The sequence below is a fragment of the Hemibagrus wyckioides genome, linkage group LG03 (genome assembly GCF_019097595.1).
Source record: "Hemibagrus wyckioides isolate EC202008001 linkage group LG03, SWU_Hwy_1.0, whole genome shotgun sequence".
NCBI classification, from domain to species: Eukaryota; Metazoa; Chordata; class Actinopteri; order Siluriformes; family Bagridae; genus Hemibagrus; species Hemibagrus wyckioides.
Window position 1 is genome coordinate 18,000,106 of NC_080712.1, and position 21,615 is coordinate 18,021,720.

A 21,615-nucleotide genomic window follows, 5' to 3' on the forward strand; every position below is an offset into this window, starting at 1 on the left:
TTTTTCCTTTAAATGTTTATTTGCAGGAGGTTTACTACAGTGGACAATGCCTGTGAAGGATAGACATTGGGCAGACTATTTACCCCAAGGGGATTGCAGCAAACCACTTGCGATCGAAAATAATCTTGTGTGGATCTGACTAGCAAGAAGCAGGATGACAAATGGACTTTTATTGATTTTTTGAGTCTCGATGTGGGTGATACTGTCTTAAGGCAAAGCTCCTCTAATGGACTGATGTGTACAACCTCAGGGGTCAGGAGTGAACTGCTTTAAAAGAATCCCAGCAGCAGCAGTATTACTAAATATATAATAAAAATATATATTTATGTATGTTTGAATGTTTGCATGTATGTATGCTTGTGCATATGTATTTCAGCATTTAAAATGTAAAGCACTTATTTCTCTCTCTCTCTCTCTCTCTCTCTCTCTCTCTCTCTCTCTATATATATATATATATATATATTTCCAAAACATTATGAATATTACAGTAAAAAAGCAAATGCAGGAGTGGTTTTATACTTTCTGTTGAAACTGCTCCTGGCATCACAGTGGTTCATCTCTCCAAGTCTTATGTTTATATTCATCTGTCCAATGGTTAAGCTCTCAAAGAACAAACAGTTACTAACATTATCTAACATGGATCATGTAAATGAGAGAGATTAGACATTAGATGTTTATAATCTTTTCATTGAAAAGAAAATAGCTGAGTAGCTCTAGCTTATCTAAAAATATGCTGCATGTATTGACCATATACAACACCCTCTAGAATTACTTTATGAAAAAAATAACAAACGTAATAAATTATATTTTGAACTTACAGTAACACTGTACAGTATTCAGTCATTTATTTCCCCATTCATTCATTCATTCATTCATTCATTCATGTAACTGTTCCTCTTCAAGGTTGCAGTGGATCTGGAGCTTATTTCAGAAACACTGGGTGTGAAAGGGGAATACCCCTTCTATGTTATGAATGGCAATTCAGAATAGCCACCTACAAGCTTGTTTTCAGACAGTGGGAGGAAATGGGAAACGGACATTGAGAGAACATTCAAGGAAACTCCACACTGACAGTATCCTGAGCTCAGAATCCAAAGGATTTTGGCACTATTATTACAAAATATTCTAAGAAACATTAAGATAAATTTTTAGAAAAGAGTAAGATAAATGATTGCTTTTGTTGATTGAAAGAGAAATTGAAAGAAAAATTAAGGTGTAAGATATTGATTTCATACCACAGGTTTTTCTTGTTTATATGAAAGATGCCATATATTGAAGGACAGCTGATTATTCTGTATAATTAAATACTATTTTCACTATACCTGGCACTTCCGTTTAATCTCCAGAGCCTCCACTGACACCTGACACCTTAAAAAGGCATGGGAAAATATCTGCACAATATTGAAGTGAAGTACATGAAGTACTTTTTGTAAGTGCATGACTCATTGAATTAGAATCCTTTAACGTTTACAGAACACCCTGCCCTTTCCCACAGCCTACACTCCCATTCTTATCATGGGTGCTTTATCTGAGGTGGATTCCTCTGGATCCATGTCAAACTCCTCCATCTCATTGTCATTTTCTTTATAACTATTTATGAAATGCATGTTTTTTCGCTTAGCTTTGCTTGGTGGATTGTAAATGTTCTGTGTGGAGTGTACTTCTGCGAGCATGGCCTGAGAGCAGTCGGAAGAGTTGTTCAGTCTGCTGTTGTTGGGTAGGTGAGAGGCTCTCTTGCTTGAGATGATTTGGAAGAAGGAAAAGGTTTGCTCAGGTTCCTTGGACTCAGCGACACACACAGTTGAGTCTCCATAAGTTTCTCTGGATTCTTCGGGAGGACTTGTCTTTTTTCTTTTACTCAGAATAAAGTTCAGCAGTCCTGTCAGCAGCAGCATAGTTCCTAAGGAGTGATAAAGACTTTAATGTATATCCATACTAGTGAACTAGATACAATTTGTTGTAATCATAACGACTGTTCTGTGCTCATCCTAGGACTCATACTGAACGTCCTTTAAGCACATTAAGTAATGTTTGACTTACTTACAAGTTTAAAATAGTGTACTAAAAATTGTTTATATCTGGTGTCTCTAAGAGGAGTTTGGGTTCCCTTGTGAATCTGGTTCTTATTGAGGTCACTTCTGGCTTATCTAAATTTACATCCAGAATCCTGTAAAGCTGACAAGGCCTACTATTTGAAGTGCTGTAGAAATAACACTTAGTTGTTAGTTCTGCAGTAAAAAAAATGGTTAGTAAATATGCAGTGTGTAGTGAAGTAATCAAATGATTAGTTACTGGGGAAGTAGAATTAATCAAGTAGTAGTATGTCATACTAAGTGATTGGTTTGTAGTATAATTTTGAGTACCTGCATATTATTATTTTCCTACTTGCATATTATTTCATATACCTGCATATTATACTTTTATTTGCTGGTCTGATTGTTGGCAAATTATTTTAAAGAATCACAACCAAGCCCAATGTCTTTGAAAGCAAACAAATATCAAATATGTACCTGGTATGACAGCATGCCAGACTAAAATCGGATGCAAAAAACACATCACAGACAAAACGGTGTAGTAGAGGAATTTTTGGAAACCTCCAACATTAGCCATCTTTTTCCAAATGACAAAAAATTTAGATGTAACAGAACACCTGCAATGAATTGAACATGCCATTTCAGAGAAAGCTCAATAGCCATAAAGTAAATAGAGGAATTAATATATTAATATACAGTAGCAGTGTAATACATAGCTGAAATTTCTTTTGCTACTGCTGTATGGTTTGGAACTTACGGAATCCACGTCACCAAAAAAGCATCAATGAAATATGTCATTTCAAAAAGCATCATTCCAGCTGAAGAGACCCTTTAGAGAGCAAGAACCAAAATCATTAAGAGGTATATTTTTATTTCTCATGGATAGGTATAAGCACTTATAATTGGCAATCACATCTAAATTCATTCAGGGCTAAACCTGACATGTTCCAGTAGTTATTCTGTTTTTGTGATTCTCAAAAACATTTCTCCTGTTCATTCATCCAGAACTTCCTCCTCCTTTTTTGAAGCAAACCCAGACAAATGAAGTAATCATGATCTTAAGGTATTCTGTTTCAGTTTCTAATATATGGTATGGTTATAAAACAATCTGAGATGAAATGCTAAGGTGTTTCTCACTGATTATATTATGTTTCCTTTCAGCATACAAAAAAGACATTAACAATAGAAACACATGGCTTTCACCATATTCCACACCCTGAAGACAAATTAAATGCACTGGAAAACTGGTTGCTCAAAAATCTTAGCCAAACCCAATATACATTATGCCTTTGTTTGGAAGGCAATAGTTGTCTCATGAAATGTCACCCATCTATAAATAATCCATGTACTATATATTCATAGCCCCTGGAACATATCAACTGGTGACAAATAAAAGGAAAATCCCATGGAGTGAGGAGGTCCTTATGCAATGAGGATTTTCCTTATGCTTTTTTAGGGAAAATTTGGTGACATACAGTTTAGGGGCCCATTTTCCCCTCAGAAAGTGTTATTTGGAAACAATGCAGACAAATCTTAAAAGCTCCTTCACATGTTTCAGATACATAGCAATTTTTTTAGCATTATGAATGTGATATTAAATATAGTCAAACATTTGTGAAAGACTCACAAATGAAAGACTGTGCATTTTCTACAAACTCACTGAGCATATAGTATAGAAAAATCTGGCATTATGTATTAAGGCTTTTTTTGCATTATGGATGTGAAATTTCTGAATATGTGCTCCATATATTTGATGCATCTCTATAGTTCAAGAAGAAAAGTTAAATGCAGCTAAATATAAACATGGATGAACAATTTAACATAGTTTTCCTGTCCTTATAGCTTTCTTATACTTCCCTGCTAAGGTTGACATTTTATGTGGAATCTGATTGATCTTTCTGTTGTATTATGGAACATTTTTATCCAAATGGGAGGGGTGCAGAGGTCACAATGTCTTACTGAATGGTTTGATGAGAAAATGATATATAACAAATGCTTATGGACTTCACATTAATCAGATCTCAAACCAGCTAAGCACCTTTGGAAGATTATGGACTTCAGATACAGATACAGATACTGCTGTCCACCACCATCATTAAAACACCAGTTGAAGTGAAATCTTTTAGAAGAATGGTGTTCACTTTTCCAGTACAATTTCAGAGACTAAGGCTTGTGCTGATCCAACACCTTACTAATACAGTTTATATTGCTTCTTCCTTTAATTTAACACTTGTCTGGACATAAAAAATTAATTCCCTGAATATACCAATATGGAAAATGTCATTAATTTCTGCTGAATGTGATCATGCTGATTAAAGTAATAGGAATACTTACAGGAGGTAGACAGCCAGGCTGTAGAAGTCTGTCTGATGCAGTGTTTCTACCCCTACAGCACACGACACTGAGACAAGGAGACTGAACATTAATGTGGCTACTTCTTCATTTGCTGTTGTGTATATTTATGTATGAAGTTCAGCAAATAATAACAAGTAATCAGGAAAATGCTACATATACCACATAACAATAAAAAAAATCTTTTTAGATCTGTTATTGAAGATGAGTTCCAATACTTTTGCACTAATTTGTGGGGAGATGTTGCTTATTTTATTACCACTAGATGTTAGCTTGAAATTTTCTACCTCTGATTACTGTTAAATAACAACAACAACAACAACAACAATAATAATAATAATCATTATTATTATATTCCACCGTGTCACCACTAGACATTACAATTATGCTGAAATATAATATAAATGCTGCAAACAGAAATATATGCAAGTTAATATTTAGTGGGACAAGTAAAAGAAAAATGCAATGCACACTCACTGTATTGTTTAAAGGAATACAATACTGTGTAAATCTCAGAGAACAACATGACCATTTAGCTCCTATTTATACAAATCACTATGAAAGTTCAATGTTATAAGTAAACTATTTATAGATTTTATACTGCATTGTTGTTGGTGAAGACCTTCGTGTAATACAGCAGAATAAATGGCTATCATTTAGTTTCATTAATATGCTTTTCATCTTAGATTTTAGATGGTTTTTGTTCTTGATTTACCGGGCTCAGTGATCAGATCCCATTGCTTCTCTGTCAAGTCTATTCAATAACATCAGACATGCCATGAGAGCAGATATTTAAATGCGAATTCAAATTGAAAAAATGTCTTTGTTCAGCTACCAACATGAGGAGCTAATAAAATGAGTACCATTTATTTTTTGACCCACAAAGTGATGATGAGGACACTATAGATGTGAGTGTGATGAAAGAGTAAGAGGAGCACAGCAGTTTTCAAAGTGATGGACCTGAGAAACTCCAGAGCAATGGTGAAACCCTCAGAGAGAAAGGGCAAATGAGAACCAGAAGAATGAGCAAAACATGAAATATATGAAAATCCAGAACAGATTGTATTGTGTAGCTTGCAGTTTAGTCAGAGGTTGATAAGGCTCCTGCTAAAACATCTGAATGATCAAAATGAGGACACACACATGGTATGTAAGTATTTTACAGATTTCAGTTTAGACAAATGGTTCCACAGGGATCGTGTTCAACAGACGGTAACCTGAATGCATATCTGCCAGATTTCACATAAAGATAAACTTTTTCTATTCAACTTCATGTTTTCAGGCTCTTCTTGAGACCTATACATGATTAACTATCCTAATGCTCTTAATTTATGGAAAGATTTATCGATTTTTTTTTTCTGAAAAGTCACAGGATTGGCACCCTCCGGTACATATTTCATGACTTGCCTCTGTTTTTTTTTTTTTTTTTTTTTTTTAAACAAAAATCAAAGTAGATACCACCCAAAATAGGTGTCTGGTCTGCTAGTTCTGAGATCACAGGGCTTTGCTAGGATATCTGAGCCTTGCTCTACTCTATTTTCTGATGCACAGTGGGGCCCAAATGTCTGAGACCATGTTGGAAATCTGAGATTTTTTTTATTTAAAAGCAGAAATAAACTTAACGTTTTAGAATTTTGTTAGCAATATTTAAAACCAGGAAAATAGGTGTTTAATATCTTGAATATTTAGTATTGTTTGTGTAAAAGGTCAGATTTTCCTCATGCCTAATTTCTGCTCTTGAGGCATGTGTTCAGGTCACAATCTGATGAATTTGATCTAAAGTGGATATTAAAACTTGTGAGGTCCTGCTCAAGTACACAGCATCATTAAAGCAAAAAAATGGGAACAAACCAAATACTAAGAAGCTCTGAAATTCATGTAAATATTTCAAAGATTACAGTTTTCACACAAGCTCTTGCCAATAACATAATTGTAATGGTAATTGTTGTATTAAATTAGAAATGAATGCAAAATTGAAGCTTTATAACTAGTGCTCTCAGATATTTGGATCCCATTGTATGTTTCCATGCCTACATGCCTCAATTCACAAATACACTGTCAAAGGCATTGAATATAGATCCAGTATTAAAATGCAGGACACACTGAGTAGAGTGGGTGAGCTAAATGTATCAGAATTTTCTGTTTCAGTCATTCACTTTATGGATGATTTAAGATGATCGAGGATTTTGTTATTTATACATTTGTTGAAATGTTGAAATATGTGGATGGAGGAAAAGATTTTATTCCATGACATATGCTCCTGAAATCAAGAACATGCCAGCATAAATATAATGTATAACCATTGTGAAAATTTCATATTAATCTACATAGAGTGGCAAGAAAACTAATTGTAATTATTTTTGTTAGGCCTTTTTTTATGTATATCTACTTTACATGAGACTGTAAACGTTGCAAACGGCTTTGGCCCAAAGCACTTGAGTGTTGATACGATATGTAACAGCTAGAGGGTGCACTAGACTAGCCTATGAAGCCTTTTTCCTCCAAATTTGCAACATGTTCAAAATACCTGTATTGTAGACAGTCTGCTTACTCTACATTTATTTCATCTCCATCATTTTTGAGTACTTAATTTAGCTCATTCATCCCACACAATCTTCTCAAATAGTTTCATGAAGTTTTAAATTCTTATTGTTATATTATACTAGCTAGCCAGCTGCTTACACTAACAGATTCCTCTTGTCTTGAGAGATAAAAACTCTTTCCACATATTTTGGTGCAATGCATCACAGTAGCAGACTAAGCTGCTGTCATCATTACAATTATACTTGTGTGAATATATTTTTGTGGAGAAATCTGGAAAGGGAAAGAGATGGTATGTTACCTGATATGCTGACACATCAAGGCAAGTAACTGCTGATCTAAAGATGAGAATGGAGAAGTTAAAGTCTAATGTAGAAAAGGACAACTCCATTTTAATTTTTGTACTTAAATCTATCTGCAGGACAACCAAAAATCTATTGCTTCAAGATCTCAAGTAAGTATTGTGACATTGCCACAGTCAAGAGAATAAAAAGTGCCCTGCTATTTGGGTGGGACGGTCTTCTCAACCCCAAATTCAGCAACTGACATCAAATCATCAGGGCTGCTCACAATATACAAAGAAAACAAAGTAGTACTTTTTACTTTAATATCAGTTATATATACCAGCTGTTACAGACAGTTCAGCCAGGGCCCAACTGCAGTGTGAAGACCCTTGCTTATAAATAAATGGACAAGCAGAGTTTATATATGTGATGAAGGTACAGGGAAGGGTTTGTATGAGTTTTGAACCTCTGCACCTAGAGGCATGCACTCTACCACCATGCCACTAGATGGCTTGGATACAGATGGGGCAGGCGCTACTACAACACAGAGTCAGGGAAAGAGGTAGGAATAAACAAATAGCAAAACAAATTGCAAAATAGTGTACTCAAACAAAAAATATTATTATTATTATTATTTTTATTTTTTACAAAATATAAAAATGGGATCATGCAACTTAGAAATCTTCAGAAGTAGTTTTCACCATTAGATATCTTATGTAACTTTACCTGGGACAAAGCTCTGACATGTCATACCTATACAAAGGTGCAACAAAGGGCTGCATCTAAGGCTGGCTTTACCTACCCTCAATCCAGGTTAGTCATCCTGGAGAATTTTGGGCAATTGAGTTCTCTTGTAGAGCCACTCTCACTTCAGCTTTCACATTTACTTAAGATCAGTTGGCACACAGATATCTTGTTAAATCAATACCACTGACTGTACAGTTCACTGTTTGAGGAAATAAATATACATCAGCCATCACAATTAGCTGGCCAGCTTGTTGCTAATGAAAGATGAACATAAAGCCAGCCTTGTTTTTTCCCCACTGTGTAGCTCAAATGCACATTGATGGAAAATGGCATAAGTCTAAGTTCCAAGTTCAAATATCTGAAGTCAAAAGCCACATTACTTTCTCTGTCCCATCAATCAGAGTAACACTAACCAATCATGGGGGTCTTTGAGCTTATGTATGCTAAAAAAGCATAAAAAGGCAGACAGAAGTTTCCTCTGAGTGTGTTCTGTTGTTATTGTTACACAGTTTTGTGATATAGTTTAGACAGCAGTGTGAAAGCTGTCGCTGACTTCACATGTCTTAGGGGAAGCATCCCTAGTTGGTAACCATCATTTGTTAGTGAGTGGGAATTGTGGGGGCAAATAGCCATGTGTTTGCTTAAAAAATGTTATGAACGCTGTTTGTGCAGTAGACGTATAGAGTGCCATTACCTCGCTTCATGTGAGGTCATGGTGTTGTGAAGTACAAGAACAGGCCCAATACACTGACCACCGGGGCACCAGATTTTAGACCACAAGTGAGGAAAAGCTGATTTTGTCACAAGCAGTGATTACATTACATTACCTGTTACTGCACACCTTGGCACAGTAGGCAGATCTTGCCCTCACACGATTCTTTTCATAAGCATTAATTTATCTTCATTACAGCAACTCGACTACTAAAAGGTCAGGATTGAACATGACTGAATCCAGCGGATTATTGCTGGAATGCATTACAGAATGTACATGGCTGTTAAGGGAGCTGTTGCACAGGAAGATGGCGGAAAAGGCTGCAGCTCCACAATTTAAAGGTGTTTTGGGATCACGTTATTAAAAAGTCAAGGACTGTGGTCCCAATAATTATATTTATACTGGATAGAATAACTGGAAGTTGCAATAAAGGAAAAGTGAATTTTGGAAAAACATCCTGAATAAATTCTCATTGGACAGCAGTTTCCTACTATGTGAAGTGATTCTGATATTGTGTTACTCTGCTGTGCAGGGCATATTTATTTACTTTTGAGTTTTGTAGCTTTGCTTTTGGATTTTTCATTGAGTCATAATATTTTATGAGTGTTGGGAACTGGGATAAATGGATGAGGAGGTGTGGTTCTAGTGCAGCAGGAAGCATTGCTGCCTCACAGCTCCAGCTCCACAGCCTGACCCTGGTTCAATCCTGAATATTGTCTACATTACATATTCCTCCCATCTCCAAAGACATAGCATTAGCAATACTGGTTCTGCTGAAGTGCCTCTAGATGTGGACAAGTGTGCGGATGTCTGTATGCATGGTGCCTCTAATGGACTAGCATCCCATTCAAGGTGTATATTCTGCCTCACACCCAGTGTTCCTAGGATCCTGGCTCTGGCTTCACTGTGACTCTGGCCAGAGTAAAGTCTTTACTGAAGATGAAGAAGAGGGCATGATTCTACCCCCAGGCCTCTCTGTGACTTTCTTCAGCCCACTAAAGAAAAGTCCGATGGTACAAGAGGTTCACATTTTATATTTTCTTGTTTTATATTTCATTGATACAGACTATGAATTTTACATGAAATTTGTCAGTTTGGAGACTTTCAGGCAAGAAGTAAACATTCAGTCATTAAAATGTGTGACCGGTGGATCCATTGTTGTTTTCAACCCATTTTTTTACATTATACTTTTTACTCTATGATTTACATGATGAGTCTATGATTTTATAGATTTTGCTGATGATTGGTGAAGAAAAAGGAAGAAAATGATGTTTACTATGGGGTCTAAAGTATCGTGTGGGTAAGTAGAGCATATGAAATGTGTTCCATCGACACAAATCATTGTTATGAAGATGAACAAGTTAAACAGTAGCTTCTCTGGCATACACCAGACAAATTAAAAGAGCATTGATTTAGCTGGTGATTTTTATATTTCATGTAACCCTGCAATCCTGTGTATGTGTGCAACAGGTTTGGAAGACTCCACCACCTTCATCACATCTTACGTGAAAGAAAAATTCAGCTCAATCATGTACAGTATGCTGGAAATAAACAAGACTCATAAAGCAACTCAAAGCAACCTACAAGTACACAATGAACACAAAGCAGGAAAAAATATCTACACAGTAAAACAATCATAAATCTTTACATTAAAATAAGCAACTAACCCATCTCTTAAAACAAAAAGGGGGCAATTACATAATACATATGTAAAAACAGAAAAGATCATCTTTATGAATAGATGAAAAAAAAGAAAAAGAAAAAATGAACAAGAAGACAAGTTTTCTAATAGACTTTTTTTTTTTAACAAACTGATTTATGACTGCTTAATGGTCATAAAAAAGAAAGAAAAGAAATATGTTTCTCCAAACATGTTTGAGATTATTTGGCAAAAGCATTTAAATCATGCCCTCCTCAGGGACCAGTTAAACAACAAACTCTCCTGTAAGATAGTTTGGGGAGACATCCGCTCCTCTTCATGATTTAAGGTAACCATTTGCGGTAGTATAATGTTTGTTGAAGAGGTGTAATGAAAAGAAAATGTCAGTGGAAGAGCAGCATGTGGTAAACTCAAATTCACGGCTAACTATGTGTTTAAAGAATGTGTGCATGGTTCCTTAATTGGGCTCACATTGCCCATAATGGGATCAGTGTGCGTAAGAAAGCTTTTGATAAGAAAATCACAAATCTACTAAACTGTATATCACATCTATTTGGCTTTCAATTATCTGATCTCTTGGACAATTTTAAAACACTCTAAACAGCATGTAATTGCACCTAATCATTTTCCCTTCTGAGCACATTTAAAAAAAGCAGCTATACTCCATAATGAACTGTTAGTGTGAGTGCCTCAAAGATGGGCAGCATAACAAAGTGCTTTTCATATATCGGGTCGATCTATTATGACATTAATCCTACCTGCAGCAGTAGAGATGCCAAGAATTCTGCATACATGCTCCACCACAACCCACAAATCTGAGCTACTCATTGCCAAATCCAAAGTTCTTCTCCTTTTTAGAGTTCCTTCACCATATCAACGGAACTAATACTATTCCACAGGTAAAACGAGCACAAAGCTATGGCTGTGGATAGGTAGCATAACCATGGCAGCATGGGCTCATGGCTGATAATCTTGCAGCCTTAGGGTGCTGTAAAATGGCTACAAGGGAACGCTTGTCCCTGTTAATCTGCCTAATAAAATAGCTAAAACCTACACACTGACCACGCCTGCTGGTTTCACACACATTCCACTTCCTTTCAAGGTGAGGGATAAAAGTCTGGAAAAATAGTTGAGGATTACCTGTTTTTGTGTTAGCCAGTATTGCAGCTAAGACCAGACTCTCCTGGGGATAAACCATAAATGCACACACAAAGAGTTCAGTGAAGTATTTATCCTGCATAAGAAATCGTTTGTTTTGGAGCTGCTGAAGGATAAGTGACCTTGCACAAATCTATGCTATTAATCAAAAATGTGCATGCCAGAGTAGCAGTTCTATTTCTCCTGAACAGGATGTGCAGTGAGAGACTCTAACATGTCTGGCTGATAAGCTGGACTAAATGAAATGATTAATGGTATAGGTGGGGCAGACCTGTCATACATACAAACATGTAAAGACACCAGTCCTGACAGGAGGCAGACGCTCAGACACCGTATCCAGCAGCCTAAATATACCTGTGTCAGAGGTCACACATGCACACCCTCTCTCCTTCATTGCATATTATGAAAGATTAAAACCATTACAGCATGATTCGATCAAAAAAGGCAACAGGACAACATAAACAGTATGAGTCAAGAACTTCTGTCATGCACAAGCTTTCTTCTACAGTAAAATTCTTAGTTTGCATGGTCTCATGGGTGCTGCAGTAGATTTAAAACGGATAGATAAACAATAAAAAAACAATGTGTAAAAAAACAACATTAAATGCTGTCACGGCCATATTTAACATACTGCTATACAGATAATCTACTGGCTTGTGTACAGAATTTGTGCAACATTGTGCAAGATATTGTGCAAGGTTGGAAAAAATGATGGCTCATGCAGTACAGTAAAAGTCTTAGTCACATTGTGAGGTATTGTGCACTGTACATTGTGTTATTGATATTGATATTACATACCCCCACACTGTGCAGTGGGAAGCATGTCTGTATCACACCTCCAGAACCCCAGTTTGTTCCTGAGCTTGGGTTACTGTCTGTTTGGAGTTTCATCTGTTCTCTTCACGTACATGTAGAGTTCCTCAGGGTTCTCTGGTTTCATCTCACTGTCCAGAAACTTGCAGGTAGGTGGACTGGCTGCACTAAATTGCCCCTAGGTGTGTTTGTACAGTGCCCTGAAATTAACTGACAGTCTATCCTAGGTGAAGTCTCATCCCTTGTACCCAGTGTTGTGCCCAGGGATTGGCTCTGGATCCACAGAGGCCCAGAACAAGATAAAACACTTACTGAAGATGAATGAGTGAATTAAATTGACTACTTCTTACACAAATTGCAATCATAATATTATGAATAAATATATTTAGACTTTACAAAGCATGTGAAAATGTTGTGTACTCAAAAACCTACAAACCTTCGCACGAGTACCCAGACAAGGCCTCTTGAAAACCACAGTATGAGTTGAAGGTAATGGCAGTTAAAGCTGTGTTGCTGAATTGGCCTGGAAAAAAATGCTACCAGTTTATGGCTGGTATCTTGACTCCTGTTGAGAGGAAAAATGTAAATCTCCTTACACACACAAGCCTAGCTTTGTTTTCCTGGCTTCAAGTCATGCTTTATTACTTCAGGTATGCATGTGTGCGTATATATGTATGTATATGCATGCATGTGTGAGTTTTCCTGACCCAACAGGAAGCATCCGAACCAGCCATAAACAAGTGAAAAAAACTAACAAGATCCACTGATCTTGATCGAGTCCATATTTTTCCTCTTTGCTATCTTCCAGTGCACTAATTAAGCAATCAAAAACATAGTCCAGTGCAGATGTGATGGAAGCTGGGAGAAAGCATAATACAGACTGTATGCTGTTGTCTTTTAGGATTAATTTGACAGACAGTAAACTTGATAAATGCCAAGGATTTTATCTTCACTACTTAGTCTGAAAAAGACAACTTGACCATTTCAGTTAGTCACAAAAATCAATAAGACACTCTGTATTCTATCTATGTTTTCTCCCCATGCTTTTCTTGGCTGAACACTCAGGCACCCAGACATTTTGAAATTCTTCTTCGTAATCTGGTGTCAATATGAGTCAGATGAGGTTCATTCCCTCTCCCACCCAGAGCAGGTCATTGGTCTTCTTCCAATGTAGTGTGTAGCTCCAGCTGAGAACCCTGTCTGTTTGTTCTTTACTGGTATCAGTTCAGTGGACCATCATTTTTGTTTGTCTGAAGGCAAAAGCAAGGTCAGTGGTCTTTGGGATATAATATATATCATATATGGCTGTAACAACTGGGTTATTATGATATGGATAGTACAGAATATAATACTCCCATCTGTAAAGCATATGCACATGCACATATCTCTTATTTGATGACAGGAAGACACAACATAGTACATTCAAACAAGTACGCAAACTGCATGCTGAATTGTTTATGATGAAGCATAAACAACCTAAAGTTCAAATATACACTGTAATATATTTCCTGGGGAACTGCTATCTAGACAGCATAATGTGTCAATCATTATTGAACATATACAAATCCAATATACAAGTTATTTACTCATTCTATACTATTTTGAAAAGATGTCTCAAATTCTATAGAAGTAAGACATGCATATACACTACTGACAAAAAGTTAAGGATATTTGGCTTTTGGGTGATGGCATTCCACTCTTCTTGAAGGGCGGCCCTCAGGTCATTGAGGTTCTGGGGTGCAGGGTTACGAGCCTCTACACGGCGACTCGGCTGATCCCATAGGTTTTCTATGGGATTCAGGTCTGGAGAAAGTGCAGGCCACTCCATTTGAGGTACCCCAGCCTCCAGCAGCCGTTCTCTAATGATGTGACCTCGATGAGCTGGAGCATTGTCGTCCACGAAGATGACATTAGGCCTGTGTTTTTCATGCAGGGGCACAATGACTAGATTAATGATGTTATTCAGGTAGTATTGGCTTGTCACTGTACCATTCACAAGATGTAGGGCAGTTCTGTATTGAGTAGACACACCTGCCCAGACTGTAACACCACCACAACAGTGGCTGATGCATAGCGCTCTCCTTGATATCTCCAACATCGTTGGCGGCCATCATTTCTGCTCAGTGTGAATCGACTTTCATCAGAGAACAGCACTGAGGCCCACTGGTCCCTCGTCCAGCATAAATGCTCCCTGGCCCGACTCCTGTGCCTGGTGGTGTGGTCAGGTACCCTTGCAGGTCATCTAGCATGCAGACCACACTGATGTAAACGGTTTCGAATGGTCTGACATGACACTTGGGTGCCTCTGACCTCCCTTAAATGTGCCTGGAGTTGAGTGGCATTCATCATCTTTTTTCATCATCAGAAAATGTATTGGTTGATTCATGCATCAAACACCAGTTGTGAATTTTGCACAACTGCAAGTGCAAAAAGTACTGAAACCCTGAACAGTTGGACATGTGCATTCAAAAGTGTAGAGAAGGTCAAATTAAGTTCACCTGTAAAGGTTATAGTGCATTTTAGGTGCATCCTGAAATTTCCCCCGAAACCCGAATATCCTTAACTTTTTGTGAGTAGTGTATGTATGTGAGTCATGTTTTATGTGATTGGTGATTATCCAGATGATACACTGACAATCAAACTTCTGCAGAATAGAAATGTGGGAAGAAAGAAATCTATGCTTCTAGTCACTAGTGTTGTAGCTTGACTCTTATTTGTTGGTCATTGTGCAAATTAGCTCATACTGCTACATATAAAGTTTCCGAGAGAGCTTAGAATGTCAGTGAATATGGGATGAGTCAAATTCTATCTCCTCTGAGAATACATATTTATGTTTGCAATAATAAGCGATAAACATTTATGTTGTAATTACTAAAACTCCTTACTAAAGGAGTAGGCTACATGCATCAGGAAGCAGTTTTTTATTAGGTAGTTAAGACAGCCTTTGACATGCTGATGTCATAGTCATTTAATCTGTAGTTTGTTAGTAGTTCTTCTGGGGGATATTCAGTTCAATTCAATTTTATTTGTATAGCGCTTTTAACAATGGGCATTGTCTCAAAATAGCTTCACAGAAATATAAAAATTCAGTATAAAAATGACAAAGATTAAAGTATACGCTATATCTCTGGTAAATGTTCATCGTGCTTATTTTACTAATCAAATATTTACAGTGAGTACAAATAATTAATTAATGAATGTATTTTATTTTGTCTGCAACACATCTTGCAGTTAGAATTATAATGTTACAATTTCAAAATAACATGTCTTTATTTATTCTCTTGCAAACACATTTAGATGTGAATGATGATGCATGAAATTGGCATTTTCCTCAACCTCCTGAGAAAGACTTATCTATGATGAGCTGCACACATCGCTTATGACACTGAAGACATTAATCTTACTGCCACACAGGCCACAGAGTAATATAAAACAGAGTAATAAGTAGAGACAGACTGCTAAAGTGCACTTGGGGTCATTTATGTTCATAATTTCCAGGAGTTGCATGGCAATCTTACATTTATTCAAACATGTAACAGTGCAGTTGTGTTAATGACCACATGTTGAAGCCATCTTGCCCAATACTGAAATATAAAATTGAATTAAATGAGTTGCAGCACAGGATCCATAGTGATCTAAACAAAAACAATGTAGCTGGATCAGATAATATAACCTCAAAATGTGCACTATGAAAAGGAAGAAGGGAACAAAAATAAATATTTGCAAGGAACTGATATCATATTACATCAGTCTGGATTTACTTTTATAGTTTCAGCTGCAGAGAGACAATTAAGCATGTCCATGGCAGGTCACTTTTATAACAACATGACCCCAAAGGTCATGAATCACTTTCGTTTTTGTTTTTCTCTCAACATAGCCAAATTGAACTTGCAGTTTACAGTTACTTACTCCCACTTTCAGTCTAGTTTCTCAAGTGTATATGTTATTCATCACTAAGCCTGTACTTAATCATGATAAAAAAAAACCCATCAACACTGACACAGTAATATTCAGTACAATAACAAAAGTACTTCAAAATCATACTATTATAATTTACAGTAAACGATCTGCCACTTTTATCCCACTCTTTAAATGTTTATGTTAAATATAAAACACAATGTTTTTTTGCTATAGAAAAAGAATCAACAAAGAGGTGTGATGCTTTGTGTCAGGTCATTACTACTCTGAATTAACAGCACATCTCAAAATATTTAATTCTTATTATACCACAACAAGAAGAAACCTTCTGATCAACATGTGCTTTCTAACCCTTCATCCTTATAAATGTAGTTTATGCTATAACAGTTAGTCCCTAACCAGCCTTCCCTTTTGCCTCTTTCCTGAAGTTTTTTCCAGAAGTCTTTCCCGAGGCAGAAAAACAGTTATGAATCTCTGACTCCAGAGACTCATTCTCTAGATATTAAAGAAATGTCTTCTTACAGAAAGGTTTACCATATCAAAGATTTGTTATTTCAATGTTAAATTAAAAACACATTTACATGAGTTTATTATCAGCAGTAGAGTATATAGAGCATCTGCCTGTGATTGTCCCTGTGGCCCTGTGAATGAGTTGTTACTAAAGAACAATAATGTATTAGAATAAGCACATTAATATAAACCTCTCAATTGAATTACAGTCAGAACTACTTTCAAAGATGCTGTTATAGAAAACTAAGCAACACTCTCTCACATGTCAGAATCACACATTGAAAAATACTGTGGTTGAATACAACAATAACATATGAATTTCATTTAATAACTTTATACAAAAGCTAAAGTAATACTCTCATTATGTAACCGTGTAATCAAGAGAGTGCAAGTGGCTGCCAAGAGCTTAATATAATATCACCTCACACAGTGAAGGTACAGTAATAGAACTGACCTGAGCTTTCAGCAACGGAGGATGAATTATGGCAAATGAGCAGTGGCATTGCTGATGACAGGCCTGTGGCTGCATGTGGAGTCTTTCAGAGGAGGCAGCTGTCTGGTGTTTAATACCAAGCCAGACCCACCACAGCACAAAATCACAGAAACACAAACCTCCAACCTAGTGCACAGCTGTTTTTAAATTTGCTATACAGAATCTTTATCAGGTCCAGCAGCTCTTCAAACACTACCCTCTTAGAAAAAGGTCAAATCTAGAACACTTTGAGGAGACTAGGAAGCCAAAATTGTACAAAGAATGCACTAAAGATGCCTTTTCTAAAAGTGTATACTAGATACCAAATGACCACATATAACCAGTGTCAAGGTCCTCCTTTCCCATGACAAACAAAAAAACATACCTTTGTAAGGCAATACTGTCAATTCAGGAAGCAGGAGGCTTCATCATGAATGCCAGGAAAAGCTTGAATGACAGAAGCAAATCCAGACTGGTCGTGTATTTTTAGTTATTTTATTTGTAAGAAAAAAATATTACATTTGAAATATGCCTTTTCTGTTCCCAAAGGAAGTGAGTGCTATAAAGTTATGGAAAATGTTCATGCTGTACTTTTCCCTGGAAACAAAAGCCTTTGGCTACTGATGAGTTACAGAGAAACATTTCCCATGAGGCTTGGAAATGGGGATTTCAGGATAGCTTATCTGATGAGTCAGCCTCTACTGAAGTGGGGGAAATTAATTTGAGAGCAATGTGCATGAGAGCACAATGAACAAGTAGACTATTAAAACCATACTAAAGTCCTAAATGAAAACTGTTTCATAAAAATTTTAATACAAAAATAACTGGATTGGTTTGACCTTGTAGTCAGCAGAAACAACAGCAAAATGATTTTAGGGCAACCAGTATATACCATGGCCATGATAACAGACTCCTGTCATTTGCTTTGTAAACGATAACAAACAAACAGTCAAACAGTCATATTACAACATATGGGATGCTCTGGTTGCATTTATTGGACTTTTTCTGCAGATTAATGTCCCAAAAATCCTTTGCTAGACACCCTGTGTCTTTAAGTGAGGAGTCTATGCTTAATGGCTAGTACTATCCTCATTTGGGTATTGAATTTCACCCGTCAGCGTTGTGTCACTCTGGCTATAATCCGGCGTAATGGATTATGGATTTCAGAAGCAAAGTCAGCAAAACTATGAAAGAGACAAAGCAGTTTATATTTTAAATCTCTTACATTTTTGATGATTTGTTATATATCATAAGTAAATAATGCCACACATATGCAAAAAAAAAACATTTTGCTTGTTCTAAATTACTGGTGCAGGTTAGAAAAACATGGTTCATATTAATACTGTGCTACATGGAGCAATGCACCTGCAAACATCTCAAAGGCACTCTTTCCACTGAACAATGCAGGTTACTTTCCCTGAGTCTAGTTGTAAATTAGAGATTTTATTTTAATAGTCATACATTTAAAACAAAGTAATGAATTTTGAGTTTTAATCTGTACTTATTATTATTATTATTATTATTATTATTATTTTGTTTTGGCAATTTAGCATAGCTGGCCATTTGGATGGTTATATTTTTAATATTAATTTAATTTAATTTAATTTTAGTTTGTGAAGTTTGTTATAGTTTCTATATCTACAGCACTAAATATCCAGATTGTAAATATATAACTGAGTGGGCCTTCAGACAGTTTAAGAGATCTAAATCCTGCCAAAGAGTGTAAATATTATTAGAGAAGCACTGTTGAAGACACTGAAGTGTATGAAATACACACAGCAGATGGAGTGGAGATGTCTCCAATATGCAGTATATCATCCATATAATCTGAAACTAAAGTGTTTCAAAAATACTACAAGAAATGTCTCTGTGTTAAAGATTTGCAAGATTTCATGTATATTTAATATACGGAAGCACTATTTTCCTAAAATTAATTTACACATATTGAACCTGAATAATCATCACTCAATCCATGAAATTTATAATAAAAAAAGTATGCATTATGTAAGTAAGCATTTTTTGTAATATATTATGTAGTTGATAATGATTGCCTTTTTGACCCAGTGAGTTTTTTGAAGATTTTTTTTGAAGAATGTGGACATTGTTTGACATTCTTTACACTGGTAAATTTAACTGGTATAGTGCTCATTTTATAAGAACTACACCAGGTATGATGTAGCAGTTCCCTGAGAAGAGAAGGAGATGCCACATCATTGGCTCAGGTAGGTCATGTGACAAAGAAGAGCGGGCCAGCAAGACTATAAAAGGGCATCTACGTCACATTACTCCAGCTTCTACTTGTCTGAAGGAAGCACAAGTGGATGCCGCCTGTGGTGTGGTTAGCGACGCAGCGTACATACATAACTTGGTGTAGTTCCCTTTCAAGGGAACTCAATGCTGTGTCATGGCTGATGCTATGGGAACACCAATACCAATGCCACCACAGACCGGGAGATGTCTGAGCAGAGCATCATTAGCCCTGTACGAGTCAGGACCCAGGAATGGGGTCCAGGTCCAGGTTATAGAGCCTGATAAGGGTGTGCAGAGAGGACCAACCTCCACAGCACAAATATCTTTGAGGGGAACACCCCTAGCGTGATAAAGAGATACATCTAGTGGAGTGAGCCGTAATCCGTAAACCGTAATCCCGTGAGCCATAAACACCTCATAGGCCTAGGAGATAGCTACCACTACCCAGCACAAGGTGCTGCTTGGAGACCTGGATTGCTTTTGTTGAGGCTGCTAAAGCTGCAATTGCTGTAAGTGCTGAGAACCTGAACTGGACACAGCAGGTGCAGTCTCTCCTGCTCTGCCAACTCGTGAGGCGAAGGGCAGAAGGCCTGCAGAAAGTCTGGACAACTGGCTTATTGTCATTTTCAGGGTCAGAAACTCCTAAGAGGCTGACTCCATTGGCTCAAAGGGGGCTTAGAGAAGCCCCTCCAGGACCACTGAGAGGCCCCAGGAGGGGAAACATGGTCTGCAGGAAAGCCTCACCCGCATGGCACAGAAGGTGAGAGACACCAATATTTACATCAATAGTGAAACTTCAACATAGTCTCCACAACCTCGGTCCCCCTCAAGGGTCCCTCACCAAGACATTTCAACCTTGGGCTGGGGGTAGAGAATGCATTCCACCACTTAAGGGTGGAGATGCCATTCCCCAGGCCTCAGCCCCTGTTTCAGCAGGAAGCCTGTTTCCCAATCATGCACTTTGAAGTGTAAATATCTCTCAGAGAGAGAAATCTGGTCTCTACCTAGGGCCAGATCTGATGCACCAACCTTAACAGAGGGCGTAAACACAGACTGCCCTAATGATTGAGGAAGCAGACCACAAAAGGTGGCCCCTGAGTTTCAGGAGGAAGTATTTCAGTACTAGAAGAACAGCGCCCATCTTCAGGCAATCTGTGTGCAATGAGAGATGGTAGTATGGCAGAAAGGATGGAGTCCCCTGAGCGGGAGACAGATGTGCCCGCATCCCATAATTGGGATTATGGCTGAATCCCAAACCACCCAAGAAGGTGGTTCTCAAAAAAAGCACACACTTGACTGGGTTGAGGCCAAGGGACCTCATGTTGGCAAGGATGGCATCTCATTGCCTAGTTGCCACTTCCCTCGACTGAGCCAAGATGAGCCAGTCATCTGGATAATTGAGTACATGGATGCCCCGGGGGGCAATGCACCAGAGCAGCCTCCATGTACTTTGCAAGGGTGAGCAATAAGACTAGGTCTGAAGGGAGAACCCAGCACCAGTATGCTTTGTACATTTTAGCATGCAATTCGGAGCACCGACTGAGATGACCGACTCCAGGTCCTCTCTCATCTGGGGGACCTGCCCCTTAGCACTGGCCACCCAGATTTTACAATGGGGGCTCGGACTGCAATGCTAGCCTTCTTTTCCTGCCTCAGCAGGCCAGGCTGGGGCCAGTGGCTATTGGTTGATAGCCCTAGCTCCTCGCTGTAGTTAGGGAAGAACAGTCACTTAGGAGACATCAGGGCATCTAAAAGAAAGGTTTTGTCCCTTTTTTTTAACTTTGTCAGATTGCCTCTCTGTCAACCAAATGTAGTCATGAAACAGCCGATGGCAGGGGAAGTCTGTTATGTGGCACAGAGGGGTAAATCTGTGGCTTGGCAGAGTTCAGACCTCATCGATGAGCCCCTCACCACAGAGAAGCTCTTTTAGCAGTTCAGCTTGGTATGCCTGAACAATTGCCATTGTGTTCTGCACTGCACTGGCTTAACCTTTGGGATTGTAGGCCTTTCCTATAGCAGTTGGAAACAACTGCAACTCAGCCACGAAGTGGTAGACCACGTAAAATCACAGAGCAGGGTCAGTGCCTTTTGCAGACTCAATAGCTACAGACCTCCAAACTTTGTATGGCCTTCAGATCGGGTATAGAGCTTCATGGAATGGGTTT

General features: G+C 37.7%; 1 protein-coding gene and 2 long non-coding RNA genes across 4 annotated transcripts; 1 reads left to right on the plus strand and 2 right to left on the minus strand.

Moving 5' to 3' along the window:
- Positions 1–537: 537 nt before the first annotated feature.
- tmem72 (transmembrane protein 72) lies at positions 538–11,218 on the minus strand. Of its 2 annotated transcripts, XM_058381486.1 has the most exons (5): positions 11,088–11,218; positions 4,368–4,434; positions 2,791–2,862; positions 2,511–2,650; positions 538–1,900 (listed from the first exon to the last, which is right to left on the minus strand). In XM_058381486.1, the coding sequence occupies exons 1-5, from the start codon at positions 11,155–11,157 to the stop codon at positions 1,497–1,499; spliced, it is 753 nt and encodes a 250-aa protein (XP_058237469.1). In that variant the 5' UTR covers positions 11,158–11,218; the 3' UTR covers positions 538–1,496. The 2 variants fall into 2 exon arrangements, 1 of the variants encoding a protein (XP_058237469.1); XR_009203767.1 differs by lacking the exons at positions 2,511–2,650; positions 2,791–2,862 and having other exon boundaries at positions 1,762–1,900; positions 11,088–11,159.
- Positions 1,578–12,666, plus strand: LOC131347471 (uncharacterized). The gene is made up of 5 exons (XR_009203774.1): positions 1,578–1,717; positions 9,546–9,682; positions 9,900–9,969; positions 10,140–12,449; positions 12,528–12,666. It is a non-coding gene; the product is annotated as an uncharacterized LOC131347471 (long non-coding RNA).
- Positions 12,667–12,864: 198 nt separating this feature from the next.
- Positions 12,865–17,505, minus strand: LOC131347475 (uncharacterized). Its single transcript, XR_009203776.1, has 3 exons — positions 17,183–17,505; positions 14,332–14,542; positions 12,865–14,216 (listed from the first exon to the last, which is right to left on the minus strand). It is a non-coding gene; the product is annotated as an uncharacterized LOC131347475 (long non-coding RNA).
- Positions 17,506–21,615: the final 4,110 nt, after the last annotated feature.